General features: G+C 39.7%; 4 protein-coding genes across 5 annotated transcripts in view; 3 read left to right on the forward strand and 1 right to left on the reverse strand.

Annotated features, from left to right (window-relative positions):
• Positions 1-27,103, reverse strand: part of aurka (aurora kinase A) — a 139,966-nt gene that overhangs the window by 41,798 nt on the left and 71,065 nt on the right. The gene's annotated exons all lie outside the window — the stretch shown is intronic.
• Positions 847-11,162, forward strand: ipo9 (importin 9). Its single transcript, XM_033965941.2, has 24 exons — positions 847-1,191; positions 2,491-2,552; positions 2,658-2,744; positions 3,051-3,252; positions 3,400-3,488; positions 3,567-3,653; positions 3,813-3,932; positions 4,013-4,113; positions 4,662-4,720; positions 4,795-4,946; positions 5,028-5,126; positions 5,343-5,449; positions 5,769-5,908; positions 6,355-6,517; positions 7,343-7,569; positions 7,763-7,911; positions 8,215-8,343; positions 8,427-8,702; positions 8,793-8,959; positions 9,163-9,296; positions 9,386-9,505; positions 9,637-9,747; positions 9,825-9,901; positions 10,142-11,162. Exons 1-24 carry the CDS (start codon positions 1,032-1,034, stop codon positions 10,250-10,252), a joined length of 3,129 nt encoding a protein of 1,042 aa, XP_033821832.1. The 5' UTR covers positions 847-1,031; the 3' UTR covers positions 10,253-11,162.
• shisa4 (shisa family member 4) lies at positions 11,261-16,899 on the forward strand. The gene is made up of 5 exons (XM_033965945.2): positions 11,261-11,532; positions 12,689-12,866; positions 14,072-14,208; positions 14,767-14,958; positions 15,041-16,899. The coding sequence occupies exons 1-5, from the start codon at positions 11,439-11,441 to the stop codon at positions 15,079-15,081; spliced, it is 642 nt and encodes a 213-aa protein (XP_033821836.1). The 5' UTR covers positions 11,261-11,438; the 3' UTR covers positions 15,082-16,899.
• lmod1b (leiomodin 1b (smooth muscle)) lies at positions 17,399-22,244 on the forward strand. Of its 2 annotated transcripts, none has more exons than XM_033965944.2 (3): positions 17,399-17,925; positions 19,430-21,157; positions 21,273-22,238. In XM_033965944.2, exons 1-3 carry the CDS (start codon positions 17,665-17,667, stop codon positions 21,297-21,299), a joined length of 2,016 nt encoding a protein of 671 aa, XP_033821835.1. In that variant the 5' UTR covers positions 17,399-17,664; the 3' UTR covers positions 21,300-22,238. The 2 variants fall into 2 exon arrangements, with proteins under 2 accessions (XP_033821835.1, XP_033821834.1); XM_033965943.2 differs by having other exon boundaries at positions 17,400-17,925; positions 19,427-21,157; positions 21,273-22,244.

The following is a 27,103-nucleotide window of genomic DNA, read 5'->3' on the forward strand; positions in this document are numbered from 1 at the left end:
CATTGTAATAAAGATTGACATGTTATGAGTAATTTATAAATTACAAAACCAAATTTTAATAAAATGATAACACTTAAGAATTATGTTATTGGGTAGTATGTGTAATAAGGGCTTTTAGTAGCCTATGCTATTTGTACATATCAATTTATTTTGTCTGGAATCCAGAATCCACACTTCTTCTGTACTTTACAAAGATGTATAAAAAATAGAGAAATATCATTCTGGATTTGCCAGGCAACATTTTATTACCACAAATAATGAAACATGAAATGAACCCCACTAACCACCAGTCACAATAAATAAATTGGTAAAGTGTATAATTTACCACATAAACATCAAACATTAACAATATAGTTAGTGGACATAATTCTATTCATCTATTTAACTTAAGTTGCAAGGGTTGTGTATGTTCACTGAACATTTGACCTTTCTCTTGTTTTTATTTGATCAGAAGTGCTTTAAGAAAAAAGTGATAAGGCCACAGAGACAAAGAGGGGAGACGATGATATATAGATATATACAAGACAGAAGGAGATTTCCTGACAGCACAAAGTTCTGTTGCGTTTTCCCTGGCCAAACTCAAGTTTGTAGTCAGTGGTACATGATCCATATACAAGTTTGATTTTAATTCAAGGAATCCCCAATAACTAAAATAAAATAGATTATGACATGTTTCATTATGTTATTTCACCTTCCAAAACAATTTACACACGAATTAAAGTAATTTAAATTAATTTAAAGTTTTAATTAATTTAAAGCTTAAAGGTACTGCTCGTGCACAGACACGCGTCCACCTGGCCACAGGAGGGCGCCACTGTGGTATAAAGTAAAGACATCGCAGCCCACGTGGATTCAGGAGGCGGAAGCCGGAAGTGTTCCTGCCGCACAGCTCCGCCCCGTCGTTTCCATGCATTGGCGCGCTTCACTGTGGCCGCTCGGCTCCCCTGGCTCCGCTGCTCCCGGGACCTGGTCTGCAGCTGGTAGCGGACTGACTGACTCTGTAGCGGGGCTGCTGGTGTAACACAGACGGCATGATGGCGGCGGGTAGCTCTCGCTCCGGTTCGGCCTCAGGCCCGGTCCAACAAGGTCTAAAAGAAGCGCTTATTGAGACACTGACGGCCATCCTCTCCCCGGTGCAAGAAGTGCGCGCTGCCGCAGAGGAGCAGATCAAAGTGCTGGAAGTGACAGAGGGTGAGCGGCTGCTGCGGCAGAGTCATTATAAACGATTAGTTACAAGGTCCCACCTTTTAATCCACAAGATACACGATAACTGTCCGACATCTGCTTCTTCCCATAAGCTAAAGATTCCTCAAAGGTTAGCTTGAGTGTAGGCCAGTTATTGTTAACTTAGTCAGAAAGTTAGCACAGAAGCTCGTCCAGTTGTTCTCTTGTCGCTTAGGCTTTGGTTTGTCTTTGCCGATTGTGGTTGACAAAATGAGTTTGCTGCACTGATTTCCTTTCAAATGTGAAGTAAATATGCTAGCGGCGGTCATTAAACTTGAGCACATGGAGACCCTGCCTGGCATTAGCCACAAACTCACTGTCAAAGTCTGTGTACTCAAAAGATCCAAATATTATCATCATTCTAATTTTTATCTTTAGGGAACACAACTGTGGCACACCTTTAGGCTCTGACAGGTGCTCTTCATAGTCATATTAAAACGGTATTCTTATTTGTTTCTTCAAAATAATCATTCCGTTTCCACAGCGGATGGCATATTTGTCCCGCTTACATTCCATTTGAGATCCCGCCTCAGCAACCATCCACTTCTTTCACCAACACTTTAAAGGGACATAATGTCGTACTAACATCGTTGACTTCTCTTGCTATTGTTATGATGTAGTGCCCACGTTTGAGCTCATAAATGGTTTATATTGTGGTTAGTGCAGGCACGTTTACAGAAATTCTTGGGTCCAGGGCCAGTAGACTCACATGGGTCCTCCTTGTAAATGAACAGGAATAGGAGATGTCGATTTATAGGAAGAGGGTTCAATTCTAGGCTGAAAGACCCCTTTTCTCTCTCTCTTTTTTTTAGAATGATTATTTCATTCTACAACTAAGCACAATGCCTTTGGCCTATCAATTGCCTATAGAGGATTGGTACACTACTGGCCCTATCTGTTCTGTTTGTGATCAGCCACATATTGTAAGCCTCTGTGCGGCCCCTCTTACCATCCGCTGCAGAGATGTCAGCACTAGCTTTGTCTTCTGGCGCCTGATGTCACTCTTACTAAAGCCCTGTGTCACAGAGGGGTCAAGTTTATTCTCATCCTGGACTGTAAGGCTGTGAAGTTAATTGTGAATGAAGAGTGAATTTGAATGGCTCCTAAGAATGAATTTAAATAATACCATTTTCTCTGATAAAAGTGTACATCTCAGTAGGGTCTTAAAGACTTTATAACTCTTTATATCTCAGTTCAAGTTTATAAACTAATGTGATTCTTCTATTCAGTTCATATTTCGTTGAGTATAGTGTGTTTCCTTTGTAGAATTTGGCGTTCATTTGGCAGAACTCACTGTCGACACACAAGGAGCACTAGCTATTCGTCAGGTGAGATGTTTTTAACAGCCAAGATAATCTCCATTGTTATTTTTTAATTCTATTGTTTAATGATTTTTCTCTTTTTTTATTTTTAATTTTTAAATCATTTACCAGTTGGCATCCGTCATCCTAAAGCAGTATGTTGAGACGCACTGGTGTTCCCAGTCAGAAAAATTCAGGCCCCCAGAAACCACAGATCAGGTTTGTAAGAAAACGACGTAGAACGATGTAACCTAACTGCAGATTGATTTTTTATTTTTATTTTTTACAGTAATGCGTATAATTTCGAATGATATGTATTCACTGAATGCCGTATTTGACAGAAATGCTAAAATGTTACTGTGAAGCATTCAACTAAAAGTTTTTGACTTTAATCATATTATATTCAGTCAGTTTTATTATTACGTTTGTTGTTTTTTTTAAACAAATTGACAGTATTGTATAAAAGTAAATGTATTTATTGTTGGAGCACAGTATCAACATATTGCTGTACTTCTCTTCCTTAAGGCTAAAGCAGCCATTCGAGAGCTGCTACCCAGTGGCCTCCGTGAGTCCATCAGTAAAGTCCGCTCCAGTGTGGCCTATGCTGTGTCTGCCATTGCTCACTGGGACTGGCCTGAAGCCTGGCCGCAGCTCTTCACTCTGCTCATGGAAATGTTGATCAGCGGGAACGTTAATGCTGTCCATGGGGCCATGAGGGTCCTCACAGGTGTGTGATCATCATCTATGACACAATCGTCCACAATCTCACAATACAAAGGTTCCAATATTGTTTGAAGCCATCATTGTATAGATAACGCAATTTCTGACACTGGAGGTAATAAAAAGAGAATCATTTGATTCATCATACTTTCAGAGTTCACACGAGAGGTCACAGACACGCAAATGCCTTTGGTGGCTCCAGTCATTTTACCTGAAATGTACAAGATTTTCACTATGGCTGAGGTAAGACTGCATAGTTATCTGTTCATTGAAATCCATTCACTTTGAATATTTCTTTCTAAATCTTTCTAATTACTGCAGGTGTACAGTATCAGGACGCGTTCAAGAGCTGTGGAGATTTTCACTACCTGTGCCAATCTCATCTGTGCAATTGAGGAGCTTGAAAAGGTGTAGCCACGGTTCAGATACTAGACATAATAATTAATTCAAATATGTAATATGGGCAGCCCTGATAATGCTTGTATTGACATCTCTCATAATGCATAACTGCATGAAAAGCTTTTTTTTTTTTAGTTTCCCTAATCTTTGATTGCACTTTATTGGTAGGGTGCAGCAAAAGCGTTGATCTTCCCTGTGGTGCAGCAGTTCACAGAAGCCTTTGTCCAGGCTTTGCAAATGCCTGATGGACCCTCTTCTGACAGTGGTTTGAAGATGGAGGTCCTCAAGGTGAACCTCACATTTGGATAGTGCATTGCTGACACAAGCATTCCACTGTTTAAATATGTCTAAACTATTTTCTTCCGTAGGCTGTGACGGCATTGGTGAAGAACTTCCCTAAACCCATGGTATCATCTATGCAGCAGATTCTGCCAATAGTGTGGAACACATTGACTGAAAGTGCCGCTTTATATCCTTTTTTGTTTTCCTATTCTATTTACAAATTACAAATGTTATCAAAGACATGTTTTTGCTGGCAACTATTATTTTTAAATTTTGATTTAGCCTTCATTTAGTCAGGATGGTCACACTGAGATACATTATCTTTCCTACCAGGAAGTCCTGGTCAAGAATGGCAGCAGTTCACAACCTTTCACTTGAACAACTTAGAGTGCCAGACATACTCACATGTTTTGGTTTACCAAAAATTAAAAAAATAATAATAATTTAAATTTTAGATGTTTGGATTTACCAGAATTTATGAGGCAAAATTAGTTCTGATAAGTTTAGAGCAGAGGTAATCAAACTATGAGAAGTATTTCGTCTCAACTATACCTCAATAATTATGACATAAACCTAAACTGAGACCAAGCCTTTTTATAGGTATGCTGGCTCTGTTAATTATATGCAAAATGCATCTATCTGAAAGACGCACTGAATCGACCACCAGTCTGCGGCCCTCCACTATGAATATGTTGTTTTGTGAAAAGTTTAATCAGATCCTTAACGTGATCTTACCTATGTCAGAACAGAAGTAAATTACACAGAGGAAGTGGATGACCCAGTAGATTCAGATGGTAGGTTTTGTATAAAGCTTAAGCAGACTTCATCTTTTATCTGTTGCCTCACATTGGATTTTTTTTTTTCACAGGTGAGGTTTTAGGCTTTGAGAACCTGGTCTTCAGTATCTTTGAGTTTGTACACACACTTTTGGAGAACAGCAAGTTCAAGAGCACCGTAAAGAAGGCCCTGCCAGAGCTTATCTATTACATCATCCTCTACATGCAGATCACAGAAGACCAGGTATTTTCTTTACCACATCAAATTGAGCTCGGATTAAGAAATTACTTTTCTTAATTAACTTGTGGGTTGTGTTTTTGTTAGATTAAAGTGTGGACTGCCAACCCGCAGCAGTTTGTGGAGGATGAGGATGATGACACTTTCTCCTACACAGTCAGGATCTCTGCTCAGGACCTGCTGCTGGTAAGAAAAATATTTTCATTCATAGTACATTGGTTTCATCTACATGCATAGAAAAATGTTTAACAAATCTAGAAAACAGTTTAAACTACCGGTTTCAGTTTTGTTTTGTTTTTCAGCTGCAACACTTTCCTTTTTCTAGATTGAAACTAAGACCACTGACTTCCAAGCCAAAGTGTTTGAAGATGACCCATGTGTATCACCTTTTGTCTTGTGCAGGCTGTAGCTGCAGAGTTTCAGAACGAGAGTGCAGCAGCTCTGGCAGCCGCAGCTACAAGACACCTCCAGGAGGCAGAGCAGGCCAAAAACAGTGGCAACGAGCACTGGTATGATGTTCTTTAAGAAGAACACTGTTTGTTACAAAAACACACACTGTTCCCAGAGAGGCGAGGACTAAAACTAGTTAATTGATTAACTGCAGCTAAACAATTTTTGAAATAATAAAGTAACCGCACACCCTGAGCCATTTAACAAATGCAGTGGCAATGGGCAGGAGTGTTAATGGAGTCACATAAGGTGTAAATCAGTTTTTACTTGGAAAGTATTGAATAAACTTTTCAAATCACACCTCTCACTTCTTTCCCATCTATCATATCAGCAGAATAATGAATGAAGTATAATTTTTCAACGTACTTTTCTTGCCAGGTGGAAGATCCATGAAGCCTGTATGCTGGCGCTGGGCTCAGTCAAAACGATTATCACAGAAAATGTCAAGAATGGTCATATTCAGTTTGATATGCACGGCTTTTTGGCTGGTGTCATTTTGGCTGATCTTAACCTTGCTGGTAAGAACTGAGGAGGTGTTGTACTAACCTGTTCATCAAATTTAGTTTTAAATTAAGATCATTTATAATTATAATATGTAATATAGGGGAGCGTGAAGCATTATAGGGTACCAGTCACACAGTCACAAGCTATTACAGATATAATATGAAACCCTAATGGAGCAATATCACAATTTCTTTCTCTGTATAGAATATATTTAGAAGGCTGCTCTAGTAGCTAATGTTGATTTCTACTGTCTGCAGCTGCATGGACCTCACAGACTTGTCTTTGTGAGTCTAATTTCTGTGTGGAATCTGTTGAAAGAATCATGTTGAAAGTATAATCCAAACTTTAGGGTGAGATCGCTTTAAACTGTAGGGAGATCATGTATAGGACACTCTAGCATTTCATATAAATTCAATATGTTTGGTGACATAATCTTGTCTTCTTGCATGTGTCTAAGCAGCAGCGTCTCCCTTCCTCCTTGGTCGTGCTTTGTGGGCAGCCAGCCGCTTCACAGCCGCCATGTCTCCAGAGCTCATTCAGCAGTTCCTCCAGGCCACAGTGAGCGGCCTCCATGAGAGCCAACCCCCCTCTGTGCGCATCTCTGCAGTTAGAGCCATCTGGGGGTGAGAGCCTTTTTAATGACTACTACAAGACATGGGAAGAATAGTTTTGATATTCGAAATAATTAGAGTTGGGCTGTGATAATATTTTTTTTTTTTTATCACAATTGATCACATGTTGCAGCAACAATATAATTAGTTTGTTTGGCTCCTAAATAGCTCTTTATTTTACCATTTAGGCCTAAATATACTGCATTAAACACTGTTGTGCTGTTTTGACCTTTTTGATAGGCTAGGCCTGTTTTTTCAGTGTATTTGGGACCAAAGTATTTAAAAATGAAATCCAAATAATGTCACAAGGCTCAGTATTAGCATATTATATTAATTTTCTTATGTCTAATGTGATAAAATGCATTACCATACCCAGCCCCAGAAATAAGTTGTCAAAGAGTGTCGAAATAAAAGTGGTTATGCCTAAATTGGAATAGAGAACAACCCAAAATTAGTTTGTGGTCACACCTGTCCAGTCCAGGTTTAGTCTTTGTTTAATCCTTAATTTAGTCCTTGTCTATCCCTGAACAGCTGTCTTCTTGGACCACCCAGAAGATGGTATTTCTATACATTAAAGAGACCTTTCTTGTTTTTTTCTGAATGAAATTGTAACATGGGCCATTATTTTAAATTTTGTTTATTTTATACTACAAGCGGAATACAAGCAACTGAAGATGGAAATTGGCCATGATGGCTATAATCAGTTCTAACATGATTAAACGTATATAAAAGTTAATTGTACATAATATGTGCTCTTAAAGGATTTCTTTTAAACATCACATTTCTCAGTCCATTATTAGGTACACAATTCTAAACCTCCTCTGCTTATATTTTTAGATATTGTGATCAGCTGAAGCTCTCCGAAAGCACTCAAGTCCTGCAGCCCTTTCTGCCCAGTGTCCTAGAGGGTCTGGTGCAGCTGGCCGCTCAGTTCAGCTCAGAGGTGCTCACCCTAGTCATGGAAACATTGTGTATCGTCTGCACTGTGGATCCCGCCTTCACCACCAGTGCAGAGAACAAGATCTGCCCACTCACCATTGCCATCTTTCTTAAATACAACAATGGTAATGTATGTTTTATGAGTATCTAATGACATTTCCCCAGAGTGAGAGAAAAACTAAAGCCACAAAATAACCCCAATTATCAAATGTTATAATTTAGTCAGAAAACATTGAGACATTATAGTTTACTAAGTATCTAAACTAGCAGTTAACTTTAATGCACTATATTCATCTGCCCTTTTTCTGCCTCTGTTAGACCCAGTGGTGGCATCTTTGGTCACGGACATCTTTAAGGAGTTGGCACAGATTGAAGGATGTCAGGGCCCAATGCAAATGCGCCTCATCCCCACATTAATCAGCATCATGCAGGCCCCTGCTGACAAGATCCCCACTGGACTCTGTGCTGTGAGTAGCTCTATCCCTATAGTTAAGTCCCCCTTGCCCTCCTCTCCCAAAGCCTTGCTCCACTCCTTGAGTTCTTTTCAATGCCCCTCCTATTTTCCTCTTCATTTTTCTCCAGCTTTTCAGTAAGTTGTTTTATCTGATTTATATGTCACCTTTTTACTTAATAAACAATTTGAATATTTTGTTACCATTAGCACATGACACATGGCAATTCTGGCATGTATTTCATCATTTTAAAAAAAAATGCTATAATCAACCCTTTCTTTTATATTGTCTTTCAACTTCATTCTTCCATCTCTACAGACTTCCATAGATATTCTGACGACAGTCGTGAGGAACAGTAAGCCTCCACTATCAGAGATGCTTATCTGCCAAGCATTTCCTGTGGTGGCCCAGTGCACTTTACGCACAGATGATAATGCTATAATGCAGGTAATTTTGTGATTTTTACTTTATGTGACTGATCTGAAGTCACTCCCTGTCTTTATTTCTGTCATTTATGGCCTGTACCCCAGAATGGTGGTGAGTGTTTGCGGGCCTATGTGTCAGTGGCTCTGGAGCAGATCGCGCAGTGGAGGGACGAACAGGGGAACAGTGGCCTCTGGTACGTGATGCAGGTGGTAAACCAGCTGCTGGACCCTCGTACTTCTGAGTTCACTGCTGCTTTTGTGGGACGTTTGGTATCCACTCTGATCTCTCGGGCTGGGACAGAGCTCGGAGAACAGCTGGACCAGATCCTCCGGGCAATCCTTAGCAAAATGCAACAAGCAGAAACACTCAGTGTGATGCAGGTACATAAGCTATACATTTTAATACATCTTGCATTGCATTGACTAGACTTATTGGGAATTGACCCAGTGTCCTTCTGCCTGTCCCCACAGTCTCTCATCATGGTGTTTGCCCACCTGGTCCACTCTCAGCTTGAGCCACTACTGGAGTTTCTCTGCAGTTTACCCGGACCAACAGGAAAACCAGCTCTTGAGTTTGTCATGACAGAGTGGATGAGCCGACAGCACCTTTTCTACGGACAGTATGAAGGAAAAGTCAGGTAAGAAACCTATTGATGTAACTGAATACTTTCACAATTAAAATCTTAAGACTGACTTTAAATTGGGGCTTGGGCATGCGGTGGAGAGGCATCTGAAATCATGTCTGGTTTAAAGATTTTCATTAGGACTGTCTACTTTTAGTTAATTATTGTCTTCTTTCACAGTAAATGTAACTTATGTTGTCATTTGTATGTGTTTGCAGCACGGTTGCTTTGTGCAAGCTGTTACAACATGGTCTTAACACAGAGGATAAACGACTACAGGATATCGTAGTCAAAGGAGAAGAAATCTATGCCCCTGAAGAAGGAATACGCACTCGCTCCAAATCAGCAAAAAGTAAGTGTTTGTGCTAATCTTAGTCACACTGTTCAAGCTGTAATCTGTGGAGAAAACTGACAGTGTTTTGTTTTATTTTTGTCCCCAAGACCCAGAGCGATGGACCAACATTCCCTTGTTGGTTAAAATCTTCAAACTTATTATCAATGAGCTAGCAACAGTGGTTGAGGCAAATGCCTGCAGAGCAAACGCAGCAGACTGGAGTCAAGGTTAGAACTTAACCTTTTTCACTTCATTTTATCCATGTTTTGTGTGACCTTTATTTCATGTTTAGCTACTGTTGCCTTTTCCTTTCTTATTGCAACACCATATTGTGAGAAATCACTTTTGTTTCTGTCAGATTCAAGTGGGATGTGGGAGGATGAGGAAGAGGAAGGGGGTGACAATGAAGAGGAGGATGAAGGACTGGCGGGACAACTGCTTTCTGATATCATCGCCTCAAACAAATATGGTACACATCTCACACTTTCCCGGTTCTTAGTTTGACATTGTGAAGTATCCCAGTATATGTTTTCCCCCTTTTTTCAGATGATGACTTTTATGAAGATGATGAGGAGGACGATCCAGATGCTTTAAAAGATCCTATTAATCACATTGACCTTCAGGTAGATTTTCAAACAAATGCCTGTGTTGCTTTTTGTGTTGAGTTGGTGTCAGTGTTGTTGATAAACCAATCAGTAAGGAGCTTAACATTCATTGTTACCCAAAATGAGTATATTTTTCCAGCAGTTGGGTGTACTCTATACTTAAAGAAGAACTATACCCTATAATCTCCCATAATATCTTTGTTGGCTTTTATGATTTATTGTGAGGAAACTGAAACGTGTGTTTTGTCTTTTACCCAGGCTTACTTGACAGACTTCCTGACGCAGTTTGCACAGCAACCTTGTTATAGCATGTTTTCAGGGCATCTCAACAACAACGAGCGGCAAACTCTGCAGTCAATAGGACTTTAGCCCCGCCTCAAACTACTCCTCATCATCATCAAACCTCTTGTGGCCCCATCACTTAAATATGAATTTCTACTGCTTGGAGTGGAAGGGCTTTGTGAAGACAGGGTTGGAGTTTTAAGGACTTATACTTATCCATTACCTCCCTGTTCCTCCCTGTTTGTGATGGGATGAAGCACTTCGCGGATATTCAAGAGGATACACATTGAAAGACATTATTGGAGGAGATTCCAAAGAATGCTATTTTGGGTTGACAACCTCTTCAGCACTTCAAAGTGAAGCTGATACTCTACAAAGGGAGGGTTACTGAGTAAATTATGAAACATACAGTTTTACTCCTTGGTCCTATTTGTAATTAAACCTCTTGTTTTTGTGTTTCTGTAAACATGGAATGAAACTATAGACAGTCTTTGATTAGTGGGAAATCTTTTTGATGTTTGACTACACATTTCAGAGGCCTTATATTCCAGCAAACATTGACTGTTTATCATTGTAAATGAAAGCTCTTAGACCTGCCATCATGTCAAGGGGAGATGTTGGCTATTTGGGAATTCACACTGTTATCATGGTGATCTCAGCATTGTCATTTCCCGCTTCCCATTCAGATGCTGGATTATGACAATTCTAAATAAAAGTCCCAAATGGAAAATATTTTTCATACATTTAGTCTTTTTTTGTCTGCTACTATATACACTGAATGCAGAAATGTATGTTTGTCTTAGATAGAAAAACGTCTAAATTCGAAATATTTAAAACATTATTAAAAAGAAAATGGTGCAGACTGAATAAAAGTGTGAAAGTGGTGATACTCTTTTAGGCAAAACATGTTAATCCTTCTGGACTTCTGCTCTTATTGTCTGGGGAGGAGTTTTACATACATTTTAAAACAGAAATAAAGTGGTCATTGACAACTTAAGATGTTTTTTTTTTTTTTCCATCTATAAAATAATTGATTATAGCGTGTTTAAGAATGCCTTTTTGTTTTTTTATGGGCGGGTTTTGCGCTGTCTTTGGGCTGTAAACCGCAGCACAGATCTGGCAACCCGGTAATTTCACGGATAATTTACGGCGCCTCAATCCGCTCCCGTTTCTTTGCGCTTCTCTAACAGGCGCTATGTCTGAATGCTACCGTTAGCACGATATCGATAGCGTTTAGTTCGGTTGCGCTTTGTGATTGATTTGCCTTTGAATTATGTTAAACTACGGGATGAGATTTCCGGCCGGGAGCATGTCTCTCGCCGTGTCCTCTGTGCTGCTGCTGGCCGTGGTCCTGTGCTCGTCTCCGGGTGAGATTATTCCGCTTGTCCAGGCCGCACCGTTAGCTCGCAGCGCCTCTGTTAACGGTTGATAACTGTATGCTAACTGACGTGCACGGTTTTATTAGACGTTTAGTTCGCAATAAGTCTGATTTTTGACGGTGTATTGTAGCCTAACTTTTCTAATGCATGTCCGCAGGTGACATCACGCTAATTATGTCTGGAATGTTTCACAGTATGGCATTTAAGTGACCTATTTTGCATTTAACGTTACTCTATTAGAGGTTTCAAACGATACCTTGAAAACATGAATTCTTATGTGTGTGGGACCGCCTCTCAATAGATCTGACCTGTACTTGGCCTCTTGGCGTCACCTGCTTGTCTCCATGGAGATTGGCAAATTTAGTGTTATACTGTGGAATGTTCCAGGCGAAGCAATAACATCATCAGAAAAGTTACTCTACCTTTTAAACATTTTTACTTTTTCTCCCTACTACCAACTTTTGAGTATATTAATATTACCTATTTTCTAGTAAAACATTTTATCAGGTAGCCTAAAGCCTCAAGGCCAAATGCACTCATATCTTCTGTTGTATGGTCAGTGCCATTTAAGCTATGTTAGCGTGACTAAAAGTGTTAATTCAATAATCAGACATGTTTTTAATACTCCATAAATGTTGTTAATCATCTTTTTCTTATCTAGCCTGGGATCCTGATGAGTTCTCATTGTATTTTCTTAAATCATGTATTCTTGGCTGGCCAGGCAACAACACATCCACCTAAAATCCCACTGAACATAAATATGATTCTTAATGTGTAGAAGAGCAGTCTCCAAGTTTTGCACAAGGGCTGTAACCAAGAGATAAGAGTTAAGAATGTAGTATACACCATACATATCAACAACAACATACTTAATGATATATAACCAATGTTACGTTGTGACTAGTTTCATTTTTGTATTATTATATTCACCATTTAAAATAGTATAGGTTTATTTTATAGTATGAAAAAAAAAGTCTTCATCTCTCAACCTTGCAATTTTCCATGATTGCTGTCTTTTATATGGAAGAGGTGGAGAAATGTAAACAAACAAAAACTTGTGTGTGCAATTACAGTTAAGTTAAGACACCAGCAAGGACACCAGAGAGAAAAAACATCTGACCATCTCGTGTTACTTCCCTTACAGTGAGTGGAAATGAAGACTGCCTGTGGTACGTGGATAAAAATGGCACATGGCACAATGGCTTTGACTGCCCTCTGATCACCTTCTGTTGTGGCAACTGTCACCGCCGCTACTGCTGCCTGGACGCCTTCAAGATGATCACAGAACGTGAACAAAAACGATGCATGCTCTTTCAGTTCAGGTGAGGGCCACATCGTCTATAATGAAATGACTTATTGATGATGTCCAAGAGTCAGAGGTTAGGTTTACTCAATCCAGGATTATGTGTCCTCCAGTGGATCCTCCAATTTGGGTGCAAATCACGTTTAAGAGGAGAGTGAAATTGTCAAACTAATACAAGAAACACATGCATGCAGGTCAGGACATAAGATTTTAAGGTTTCAATTCTATTGCGACTAATGTTGCAACCTTAAATCAAATCCACTAATCATTCACTCAGACACATCACTTCCAGACCTACCTATAAGGGATTTAATACAAATTAACTTACACTGCATTATTTGCTATCATAAAGAAATGTCAAAAAACTTTATTTGAAAACAGAGTGAAATACATCAGCTATTCTTAGTGTTCACAAGTAATTTGCACATTTTTTATAATCTATTTTTATTGTTATTTGTGAATGTTGTAACTCTTGACTTAGATGTTTTAATCTTAGTGGAATTCTCCTGCTTAAATGAAACAATGAATTGTCACATCTTCACTACAGTATTAGAGACATCTCCCTTTGGCTGCAGTTATGTTTTTTTCTGTGCTCCCTGTTGAACAATATTTTCTCTAGAGTTTAATGGTATGAGCTTTGTGTGGTTTAAAGGTGGTTTAAGCCCAACTCCCACGAGAGAAGTGTACCAGATTACAGGCTAGTGTATGTGACTGAGCAACATGGCAATTTTCCCTCAAAACATTCATCAGTGTCCAGTGGAGCTTAGACAACCTGCAGCTGATTAACACAGACAGGTTAACGTCTGTGGGCGGCTGAGGAGGAATTGGACTGTTTTCTTCCTTTTCCAGTCTTCTCTGAGCTATTGCAGCCTAAAGTAGATCAGATGATGATAATTATACTAATACTAATTATACTAATAATACCAAAGAAAGCTCCTCACACAATACTTGTGTCAAACTCAAAACAAGTAGAGATTATTAGGTTGTAAAAAAACTACAGTTTTTAAATTTGGTGGTCATAATTTTGGAGTTTTTCAAAGAAATATCTGAAATTATGATCCACAAATGTTGAACCTTATTATTTGTTAGGTTAGATAATTGTGTGTTTTTAAGTGTGGAAAAATACTTGTAGAAAGGAGTTTTGAAATATTTTATATAAACTGCTTAAATTACAATATTATCTACAATTTGATAGTCTTGTTTTTGTGTCTATTTTACATTTAGCCCTACCACTCTGGCTGGTATTGCCTCTTCCATTCTGTTGTTTGTGGCTATTATCGCTACAATGGTCTGCTGCTTCATGTGCTCCTGCTGTTACCTTTACCAGAGAAGACAGCAGAGAGGGAGGACGCCTTTTGAGGGTATGCACTGTTTTTCACTACACTATAATTTTACTTTATAATATTATAATAAAATATTATAAAGTTTAGTATTTAATCACCACAGTTACTTATTGTTCAAATAATTCTGCATTAAATAAGATGAGGAGGATCATATACTTTAACACCTATTACTATTCAGCTGGTTAAGTATACAGGCTATATAAAACATTTTTCAATGTCAAACTACATTATGTGGGGAATTTAAAATCATAAGATCTCACTCATCTACACAGTTTGATGGTTTACAAGATCAATTGTGGCTTCAACCTAAATTTGTCTTAGAGTTGTGTGGTAATATTGCTGTAGTCTAGCCCGTTAACGCTGTTTAATGAAATAGAAGGGACTTGTATTTAATGTTGGTCACATGTTTGACAAAGATTGATCATGGATGCAGTGACAGCAGGGCTCACTCTGCGACCTAGACTACAAAATATCATACAATGCCTGATATCAGAATAGTGAAGTGAACATTTGAAAGTCTAAAACAAGACTTCGTTATTACAAAAATTACAATAATTTGTGTGTTTTCATCCATAGCCCAACACATTCCAATGGCTAGTTATCCAGTGGAGCCCTTGTACGATGCCTACGGAAAGCCCCTGGGACCAGCAGACTATCCCCATGCAGGCTACCCCATGGCCCCTCAGTATCCAGGCATGCCTGCACACTACCCCATGATGCATCCTGGTCCATATCCACCTCCCCCAGTAGATCCTGCATATGGCCAGCGTAAGGACAAAAAGTATATTTATTTAGGAATTTAAAGGTATTCATGGACATGACTTCAGTGTTTACCTGTTTAACTTTTCAGCTCCCCCACCTTACTCTCCACCTCAGTATCCTGGTCACTGATGAGTTCAACAGCCCACGGCACAGTAGACATATGACAGCGGACAAGAGAATGGACCGTTTGAGAAGGGGAAGGCAGTACTACACATCGGCACACTAACAAACTCAAAATATATACAACTAAAAGGTTTCAATAAAAATTATAACTGCACTTTAGGCATTTGGAAAACATGTCCACTTGCCATAAGACTGAATACAATTTTCAGGACTTATCGTTGTTGCACCTTTTACCCATTTTTGTTTATTTTGTGAGTTTAATTTGTATGAGGTTAAACTAAATGTTGTGAATTTTATTTAAGGGGAAAAAAAACACTTTCCTCAAAAATATACCCAGTTGACAGTATTTAAATACCTACCTACTAAAAAGTGGAGTGGGCGAGTCTGGCTGGATAGAATTTTCAACATCAACTTTCAAACTAATGTTCTGTTGTCTTTTTTTTTTTTCAAAATCAAAATTTTGACCCACATATTTCTCATAGTATTTCAGAGAGAAACTGGAAACAGGGTTTAGGCTTTGATTTTGCTTGAAGTTTTTGGTAGGTGCACCCACGGCATATGGATCTCATCTCATTCTATGTTACAATTTTGTCTATCTTCTTTTCTCATATATCCTGCTAGGTAGTATGTGCTGTCTAATGTTAGCGACTACTACAACTACAACAGCATGCTACCCTGTTAATTCTGTCTTTTCTCCTTAAAACTTTTGAATAGCTTGTCTTTTAGCTGTTGTTGGATGCCGTTTAATATGTGTGTTGCAGTTATTTATTATTTGTAACATCAGATCAGGAGAGCGGAAGGTCAAGCTGTGTAGTGAAAGTCACTACAGTTAACAAGGTAATGACTACTTAATGAATTATTTTGTAAATTTCTGCTGGATATTTTATTTTATTGTAATTTTTAAATGGCATTGTGCAGAATTTTTAACATGGCGTCTCTTCCATTTAGAAATTAAAGATCATCTATTGTTCTTTCAGAAACTATAAATTGGGATTGACTACTGAATGAAGGCCCTGGCAACACATACATTTTTGACAACAAATATCTTAACAGTTTGAAAAGAGAGCAGGATAGGTCATGCTTTTTCTCAACATAACTTCTTTTTATTGTTATTATTAAGATCATTAACATCTTAATAGAAAGAAGAGAACCTAAGGCAGGTTTAGAGTGGACCAATTATTAAGACTTACATGTCACATCTATATTATGTGGTATTAACTACGGTATTAACTATCAGATTGTTGCCACTTGGTTATAAGTTATGCATTGCATTATGGGTCTTTAAAAACTAAACACATTACATTGTTTGTAGAAAAGTATAATAGGTGGTCTTTAGTTTCTTTTAGATTAAGCTAAAAAGCCAAAAAAATCATGAAGTCACTATCCACTTTATGTATGAAGCTCTGAGTACAAGTCTTAACATTTTTGAAGATCTCGATTTGAAAATGTTGGCACTACTTGATATTTCAGATTAGAACTGGATGGTAAATGTTTCCAGGGGCAACACATGTTGTACTATAATATTGCTTGAATTATGTAAAGGGATTTATGTACTGATTCAGATGGCTGCTAATTGACATATTTGCTCTGAATCGGAGTTTTACAGAGCTTTTTGTAAAGCACAAAATTGAAAAGTGGAATTTTTTTAGTGGGATGCTCTTTATGTAGTTCCTTTTGCTCAATGCTGTTAATATTTATTTGTGCTCCATGAGTGTTTAAGAAGAGTTGACGTGTGGACATGGTGTGGTGTCAGATGACAGTGAGATATTGTAATATAGTGGGGTTTAATTTCTATTAACATAAAATCTAACTTTGGAAAAAAAAGTTGTCTTTTGTATTTGCTGCATACTAAAACAGGTTGTTATGCCGTATTGAAAGCCTTTTTTATCTTAACTTAGAACTTCCTTTAAAGGTCAGCAGTTTTATCAATATCAACTGTATCAATTATAAATCAAGTTAATGCAACCAGAATCTCACTACATATTACCTGGTCTTACAATGTTAACAAGTTGCTTTATATATTACATTAAAACATACACGTAAAATATCAAGCTTGAGTAAATACTTTACATAGAGTAACAATGCAAGAAAAAGTTGATAAACGTGATAAAATACCTGGCTATGAACATGTTAGAAACTGGAACCATCACAACAAATGAGACTGATTACATGGACAATGTCCAACATTTACCCAGCAGACAGATGTTTGGATATAAATATAAATTGTGCAATAGGAAGTCTGCATAGCTTGTGCTTTGGAGTCAGTGTAAACTGCAGCCCTTCCCATTGCCATTAAAGGAGAGTGGACCCTGCACTAAATATGGACATGCACTTTCACAGGATTTTGAAGAATGCTTCTGCTCGCCGGTGCACTCTGATGATGCGAGCCTCATGTAGTTCGTCACGGCGCCCTTTAATGCAAGACAGCCTCCCCAATCCTGCCTGCCTGGACAAGATCTGCTCTATTAGATTGCATTAGGTCAGTTTCTTTGGCCTATGTTATTGTTTTACACCATATTAATCCATTATTTTTAACGGAGAACTAAAGACACTGACAAGTTACCAGAAAGTTCCAGATATCAACGAGTCATGTCCAGAAGAAAGGTGAAGGGACTGACTCGAACAGGGCGCCAGGTGAGCGAGGACCCGGATTTGGACAACCTGTTGTCCACACTGTCTCCAGAGGAAGTGGAAGAGCTGCAGATAGACCTAAGTAAAGTGCCGGATATCAACCCAGAAGATGATACAGTCCTTGTCCAGGGAGAGAGCCAGACTCGGGATCCTAAAAGAGGCAACCGAAAGGAGAGTGACTCAAAGGGGAGGCTCAGTCAAAGGGAGCAGTCACTGGAGGTAAGTGCATTGAAACAGTTTGCAAGAGACAGTCTAGCATATTGGAACATAAGACACGTGCAGTATGTTTCTCTGAGTAGATATTTGCCAGTGAAACAAACCAGTGAAACCTCCCCATGAACTAACAAGCTGTGTAAAGGAATAATGTCTTAATGCATTTTTGGTGTGTGGTCCAAACATTAAAACTATTAATTTAATATGGCTGTGGCTATAACAAAGCAAAAATGTTCAGTTGTCCTCAGATATAGCATCTACATATGTTAACTTAGTGTATGTCATGTTGCATAAGAGTTTGTAGGAAAAAAATTCTGTGCCACTCCTTTTCTTGACATATTGGAACAAAACAAAAAATAAACACTTTCTTGGAACAGAACTCTGGTTTGACTATTCATAACTGAAGGTTTAATATTCATTATGTGTCCGCTGTCCAGAGATTGATCTTTAGTCTTTGACTGATGGATTCCACTCTTGCATAACAAACCACAGTTTCTTCTAATGATAGCCTTCATATGCCATTTTTCAACAACCATCTCAACCTTTTGCACTCTGTCCATCAGCTCTTAAGTGTTGGTCCCTCAGGCTAGTTTCCATGCCAGGAAAAATATTCTTCTGAGACTAACTTGTTGCAAACTTTTCAAATTCTTAGTTGTTTTTTTAGTTCCACAAACCAAAGAACCTACGGATTTTCTGTTATGACAGATATGAAGCTATGTAAGCAGTATGTGGTTCTGTGTAGCGTCCTAATCCCGGTTTGAAGGAATTCCTTGGTTGATTGCTCCGATGCTCACTGCCTTTTAAGGATACATCTGCCTGGGCCATGGCTGCACACAGCAAACAGATGGAGACTCACAAATCAAACACTTACAGAGCTATTCACAGCAAATGTATCCCTGCGCTGTAAAAAGGTTCCTGGTGCTTTGGGGACTGTAAACACAGGGGCCATACTGTGCCGTGGAGGAGGCCTGTGTTTACAAGTGAGCCCATGGACAGGGAGATGTTTGACTGTAAAACAATACTCAAGTTTGAGCTTAAACACTTAGCCTATATATTTAATTAGAAATCATGTACAGCAGTATGTACAGTCTTTGAGCATTACAAACTATAATAGACCACATGTAGTATGCTGGGGGTAGAGTCAGATACCTTAAATTCTTACCTATGATTTTACTGATTTGTCCATCTGTTATGGATAGCAACATTCTGGCCATATGTCCTACTATTGCCACAACTGGGCTTACTCAAAAGCAACTGAAGTCAAGTTTTAAATGCCATAAATAATCCTAATAATTTTATAAAGAAGAGTCAATATTATTCATTTAAGAGAATTTTTATATGTTTTGCGGAAAAAACGTGCATTGTGTTAACATTTGATTTGCCATTTGACAAAAGTGAGTGAAAAAGCCTAAATACCAGGCTACAATATAAAAATAATTTTGCCAAGCTCCAGGTGTGTATTTTACTACCATTTTGATTAACATAGCACCCTCTGTTTGTTTCACAGCAGACTGATTCAAAAGAGAGTCGGACGCAGGAGTACCTGAAGAAAACGGGCTCAAACCAGGAGGGGAATAGTGACAGAAGATCAAGTCTACGAAGACAAACTAGTGTGCAAAGTGAGAGCAATGCCAGTAGGTTGGATGATAGAAACAACCAACGCGCTGAAAGTTTGAAGGAGGATAGAAGTCACCTGTTAGGTAGATCTAGACTACAAGAGAGCCACCACAGTGAAGTGAATGAGAAGGAGAGTCTCAGTGACAATAGACTGCAAAGAAATAGAGAAAGTACAGGCAGCAAAGCCAAGGATATGATCTCTAAGCTCCAAGAGAAGAAGGATGACAAAGAAAAAGACAAGAGAGAGGATTTTAGGAGACGGGATGACAGTAAAACTAAAGATATCATCTCAAAACTGAAAGAAAAAAGCGAAAAGGATGTTGCTAAAGATCGGGAGAGGAGATCTGAAAACTACCGCTCTCAAGGGCTGGTTTCGAAAATGTTGGAGAAGCAAAATAAGATACTGGAAAATCAAGAAAGCAAGACAGAGGAACGTAAGACTAAAACAGATGAGAAAAAGACAGAAGAGAGGAAGAGAAGTGATGTCAAATTAGAACGGCCAGTGTCAGAGAAGAGTGATGTGGTGGTAAAACAGGCTGAGGATTTGGTCAACCACAGTGACCATGTAAAAGAGAAAGATAAAAGTGCAACAGAGAAGAACACAGAGAAAGCAGATGAGAAAAATGGGGATTTGAAAGGAAAGGCTAAATCTGAAGAGGCAAAAACCAACAAAACAGATGAGAAGATTGTGAACTGCCTTAGTAAAGACAACCAAAAGAGTAAGATGAAAGAGGAGGATGAGGATGAAGATTCTAGTATGTTTGATGAACTGATGGAGCAGGTTCGTACCAATGACCACACCCTCATAGAGCTCAATGTTAACAACTCAGAAGTCATCAAGACCAAAACACTGATTGAGTTTGCTGAAGCTCTGAAAAACAACACTCACGTCAAGACTTTTGCGTTGGCCAACTGTCGAGCAGACGATCATGTGGCCTACGCCATAGCCGGCATGCTTAGGAACAACAAGACCATCACAAGTCTCAATGTGGACTCCAACCTTCTCACTGGCAAAGGTATCTTATCTTTAATCCAAGCACTGCAGTACAACTCCACCCTGACTGAGCTTCGATTCCAGAACCAACGTCATATCTGTGGTGGGAAAACTGAGATGGAGATGGTGAAGATACTCAAAGAAAACACCACTCTGTTGAAACTGGGTTACCACTTTGAGTTGGCAGGACCCAGAATGACCACGACTAATATTTTAAGTCGCAATATGGACCGGCAGAGACAGAAACGGTTACAAGAGCAGAAACAGGCACAGGCAAATGGAGAGAAGAAGGATACATTGGATGTTCCCAAAACAGGAAGTGGATCTTTGAGGAATTCACCCAAAGCTTCACCAAAACCATCTCCTATGCAATCTCCAATGCCATCTCCAAAGCTGACTTCCAAAAGAGGAACAGTGGGAGGTTTGACGCCACCACCTCCACCACCACCCCCAGGGGGCGCACCTCCACCTCCCCCTCCACCCATGCTAGACATTGACTTGTTGAAAAACTCACTCACACCTGTGTCACAGAGGAAAGTGGATGGGAAAGGCCCAGGCGGCAGTAAAAACTCAAGGGACCAACTGCTGGCTTCGATCAGAACAAGCAATATTAATCAACTTAAAAAGGTTTGTATATCTTTTCTGCTAACTTGTTTTCTACTTATTTCTTGATAGAGTTCCCCAGTAACTAGGCTTGTTTTCTAAATAATTTAAACATTACAACTGACGTATTTTTGTCTAGGTACCTGTCCCAAAGTGGCTGCAATAAATGACTTCTGGAATAAAACATAAAGAAGAGGGAGAATACGCCTCTCACCACAGGCCAAAAACTTCAATTTTTTCTTTTTTTTCTTTTAGACTTATAATGTTGAAACATCATAAACAGGCTGCTTTGCATGTTCACTCTGAGAAGATAACCAACAAAAAACTATGAGAGTTCTTCAATTTAAAGATTTGCATAGGACAAGAACTATGCAATATGTGAACTATATGTGGCTGACTACATAAAACGCCTGTTATTGAACAAGTATAATCAGTAATGACAAATTACTGTTATTGGACTTCTGCCAATCCTCACTATGAGTTCTCCCTTAAACACTGGACCAAATGATTGTGGAGAATGAGTGAAGAATATATAATGTGTGTTTGTCATAATGTTTGCGCATATGAATATTTGCACTAGAATATAAAATGAATCAGATTATATAATAGTATGTATCTAAATGTGGTTAATAGTGCACTAGCTTACTACAGTAAAATTGTGATATTATCAGTGTTATTGATAGCAGGACTATTTATTTGCAGAGTCGAAAGTTATTAAGATTGGGAATCATATATTTGGAATGGGAAAATCAGGGAATTTACCAACATTGAAAATTTTAGATCATACTGTGCAAAATCGTCTCAAGACATTTTAGTTGATACTGGAGACATTTTCAAGACAACATGGGTTGATAAATCATCAGAAATGCAGAACACACTGGAAAAAGTAACTGGTGTGTATCAATCAGTATTACTGGTGTGGTAAGGGATACAGTCATAAATCCTTGGAATTTGAATGTAATATGGAATCCTATGTCTTAAGTCATAGCTGTTTGTTAACTTTGATTTTCTTTGATTGTAATCCCTCATTCATCTGGGAGTGGTCCATATACTATGTCACCTAAAAATGTGCTGAGCAGAGAATGATATATGAGAATGATTGTTTTAGTGTTCTCAACCAGGTGCAACAACCGTGGAATAAACACCATGCTAAACTCCATTCACAATAAAGCGATGAGTCGACGTGGTATTTTGTAGCTTTAATGCAGACTCCTTTACCATGACATGGAGTGAAAACTGTGGTCAAAAACACAGAAAAATACAAAAATATTCAGTTTACATTCATTATAGAACATGACAACCATCACCTCCGTGCAATCCCCATTAGCAACAACCATTCCCACATCACATTTCTATATTACAATCATCATGCCCCCTTTAACCTAAATTATCTGAAAATTACACAAAATAAACATTGATTTATAAACATAAGCTCTTGTACTTTGAATTAAAGTAACTTACGACATTGGTTTATCAGTCCGTAACCATAGATGCAACTGGATTCTCCCTCTAGCTGCAAGCCATGTGCCTTCCCTCTTTCTAAAGGGCTAACAAAACAGGAAGTGATGCGCCTGACTTGAATAAACTTTATCGACAACCAAACCAATACAACACTGAACAGATAACATAATGAATATTAAACAAAACACTCCCCGTCTGACCTCAGTGAGGTCACTACTTCTACACATATTATGAGTTAAAACTTAAACTTGTGCCGGGAGAAGCAAAACAACGTCTGTAATAGGTCTACAAAAGGTCTTTAGAGTCCCTCGATCAACTATCTTGATCTCAACTTGCCTCACGTGACCGTCTTTTCCAGGAAAAGTGGCAGTTATTCTTCCTACTGGCCAGTGATTGCGTTCAACTTGCTTGTCTTTGAGCAAAACCACATCTTCAACTTGCAAGTCTCTGCGATGAGTAGTCCATTTTTGTCTGTGCTGCAAGTATGGCAGATATTCTTTGCGCCATCTTGTCCAGAACTGATTTGCTAATGCTTGCACTTGCCTCCAATGCTTAATGTACATGTCCTTTTCTGTGAAGTCTCCAAAGGGTGGAGGCGCACCAGACTTTTGAGTGAGAAGCATGTTTGGAGAAAGAACTTGAGGATTGTCTGGGTCGGTAGAAACAGGCACTAGTGGGCGCGCATTCATGATTGCAGCAACTTCTGCCATCAAGGTAGAGAGAACTTCATGGGTGAGGTTGACATTTAACTGGAGGAACATAGAGTCCAAGATCCTCCTCGCGACACCTATCATTCTCTCCCAGCTGCCTCCCATGTGCGAAGCATGAGGAGGATTGAACTCCCAAATACATCCATTTTCCCTGAGAAATCGTTGAATCTTTGGGTCCTGTGAGTTTTTGTCCATTCCAAGTTCTTTGCTGGCAGCAACAAAGTTTGTACCACAGTCAGATTTCAACTTCTTTGCTGGTCCTCTGAAAGCAAAAAAGCGCCTGAGTGCATTTATGCAACTTGAGGCATCCATAGTCTCTATTAGCTCTATGTGGACTGCTCTTGAGGTCAAGCAGCTGAACAGAATTGCCCATCTTTTGCTTTCTGCATGTCCACCACGAGTTCTCCTTGCAGTGACCATCCACGGACCAAAAACATCGAGTCCTACATAGGTGAATGGAGGGCATACTTGGAGACGTTCTGAAGGTAAGTCCGCCATATGTTGTTCCTCAACTTTGCCTCTCAGCTTCTTGCAGATTACACAGTTGTGTATCACTGTGTTTATGAGCCTTTTGCCACTCACGATCCAGTACCCTGCTGCTCGTATGGCCCCCTCCGTCAAGTGACGTCCTTGGTGTTTCACTTGGGTATGGTGGTGACGTGTTAGGAGTAGAGCTACATGGCTTTTCTTTGGCAAAACCACCGGATGTCTTTCATTGGTATCTAGGTGAGAATGTTTGAGCCGACCTCCAATTCGGACCAAACCATCCGTGATGACGGGATTAAGTTTTCTGAGACAACTGTCTTTTGGAATGGGCTTGACAGCACATAATGCCGAGAGTTCCTTTTGGAAACCAGCTCTTTGTACTGCTTGCAGAATAACAACCATAGCTTGGTCGAGTTCGTCAGGTAGACGTGGTTGACTGCACCAGTGCCATCCCTTGCACTGACGGTCTTTGTTTGATTCTTTGAAGGACCTGGCTATGTGAATCAGGCAAGCGACAGCTCTGACAAGTGACTGAAGAGTTGAGAAACGCTGAAAGCGACTTGGATTGAGAGAGTTCTCTTTGACATTGGTACAGTGGGTTTTAACTACTGGCCTGATTTCAATGTCCTTTTCCGGGTGTACGAGTTTGAATCCTTCTGAAGTTTGATTGTCTTTTTCTGCTGTCTTTCTCAGGAATGACGGTCCAGAAAACCAAGTTGTTTGAGTTAGACGGGAAGCAGGCATGAATCGTGTGATGTGATCTGCTGGATTTTCTTCAGAAGGAACATAATGCCATTGCTCTGGTTTGGAAGAATGGCGTATGCGCTGAATCCTGTTGTGTACAAAGACATAAAATCTTCTACTGGTATTATGGATGTAGCCAAGGACAACTTTACTGTCACTGTAGAACTTCACTCCATCAAACTTTACATCCAGCTCTTCTTGGATGAGGTCTGCCAGTTCCACAGCTAAGACAGCTGCACAAAGTTCTAAACGTGGAATTGTGGGTTCTGATCTGGGGGCCAACCTTCCTTTAGCCATCACAAATCCAATCTCGGTGTTGCCATTGTTTTGAATCGTTTTAAGATACGCGACAGCTCCGATGGCCTTCACAGAGGCGTCCGAGAACACAATGAGCTCAGTGCTTTCAACGCTGCTGAGTGACGTGTCTGCATATGTCCGTGGTAGGTGTAACTGCTCAAGATCTTGAAGCGATTTGCGCCAATTGTCCCATTTGTCATGCTTTTCTTCTGAGAGAGGAGCATCCCAGTCAGAAAGGTCAGCTGTAAGTTCTCTTAGAAGAGCTCTCCCGCATGTAGTGACAGGAGCCAACAGACCCAAAGGGTCAAAGATGCTGTTTACCGTAGATAATACACCTCGGCGTGTGAAAGGCTTTGGGTCAGATGAAACTGAAAAGGTAAACGTATCTGTTGAAATCTCCCAAAGAAGGCCCAAACTACGCTGAATGGGCTGTGTTTCTCCACTGAGGTCTAAGTCTTTCAGAAGGGTTGCACAGTCTTCTTGAGATAAGGCCTTTAGAACATCTTCACTGTTTGAGCTGAACTTGTGGAGACGGATGTTTGACTCTGCAAGTGAGGCCTGCGTCCTTGTGAGAAGGTCTACTGCTTGATGATCAGTTGGAACAGACATGAGACCATCATCCACATAAAAATGTCTCTCGACAAACTGAACAGTGTCCTCACCATACTTTGGAGCACCTTCTCTGATCGCTCTCCTCAGTCCGTAGATGGCAACGGCAGGTGAGGGACTATTACCAAAAACATGAACCTTCATACGATACTCGATGACTTTGTTGTTGACATCATTTCCTTCATACCACAGAAACCTGAGGAAGTTTCGATGGGCCTCGGTTACCTCAAAACAGTAGAACATTTGCTGGATATCTGTTAACACAGCCACTTTCTCCTTGCGAAAGCGTAGCAAAACACCAATCAATGTGTTGTTTAAATCTGGTCCAGTTAGCAGTACATCATTTAAGCAAATTCCTTGGTAACGTGAGCTTGAATCAAACACCACTCTAATTTGGTCTGGCTTCCGAGGGTGATATACTCCAAAGGTGGGAAGGAACCAGCATTCCTCACCATTGTTGAGAGGTGGTGCGACTTCAGCATGTCCATTTTGAAGGAGTCTGTTCATGAATGCGGAGTACTGTTCCAGCATTTTGGGATTCCGTTTCAGTGTTTTCTCTAGTGACATAAACCTCTGACCAGCATGCTCTTTATTGTTGGGAAGGCATCGCCGCGGTTCTTTGAATGGAAGTGGAGCTACCCATGTGTTGTTACCTTTCTGGTGCACTTCTTTGTCCATCTTTTCCATAAACGTTGCATCATCAATTGATGGAGCAGGTCTGTTGTCATTGTCAGTTTTGTCAAACACCGTTTTCCCTAGTGTTTCTTCTGTTACTTTAGTCGTACGTTTGAGATCTGGTAATGACTCCTTTATTTGCATGTAGCTCGTGCACGGTTGAAAGATGGAAGGACGACCAGTTTCCAACACAGTTGTTTTAAAGTTGTTGATGATTGGCTTATGGCTATTTCCTAGGCACACCTCACCAACAATCACCCAGCCAAGGTCCAAGCGTTGTGCGAACGGGGCATTGTGTGGTCCGTTAATCTGTTGCCTAACCTTATGTAGCCTTAATATATCTCTACCAAGAAGTAGCAATATCTTAGCCTTTGGATCAAGTTCTGGAAGATGCTTGCCAATATGTCGCAAATGGGGCTGGTGAATGACAGCATTTGGGGTTGGGATTTCTTCACGATTGTTTGGAATGTTACTACACTCAATAAGAGACGGAAGAGGGACTGTTACTTTCCCGTCAATGGACTCAATCATGAATCCATCTGCTCGTCTTCCTGACGTTTCTGCCAAGCCTGAACAGGTTCTCAGTTGATAGCAAGAAGGCTCCGTTTGTATTCCGTACAGATTAAAAAACTCTGGCCTGGCCAGTGAGCGGTTGCTCTGATCATCTATTATCACGTATGTGTTAATGACTTTGTGTACAGCATCTTGGGGATATATCTTTACAAGGCATATTTTAGCACATGAGCGACCAAACTGTCCGTTACCACATACCTCAGTGCAATTTGAAGTTACCACTGTTGCTTCTGAGTTGTCTGCGTTAGAGCTTTCAGTCTCCCCGCCGTCTACCTGTGGAGTTGGTGGGGCCTTTGGTTGTGGACTTGGTGTGCTTGGATGCATGGCTGTCACATGGTAAGTGGACTCACATTCAGAACACTTAACAGATGTTTTACAGTCCTTGGCTAGATGTGAAGTTGTAGCGCAGCATTTA

This window comes from Periophthalmus magnuspinnatus, chromosome 5 (genome assembly GCF_009829125.3).
Source record: "Periophthalmus magnuspinnatus isolate fPerMag1 chromosome 5, fPerMag1.2.pri, whole genome shotgun sequence".
NCBI classification, from domain to species: domain Eukaryota; kingdom Metazoa; phylum Chordata; class Actinopteri; order Gobiiformes; family Gobiidae; genus Periophthalmus; species Periophthalmus magnuspinnatus.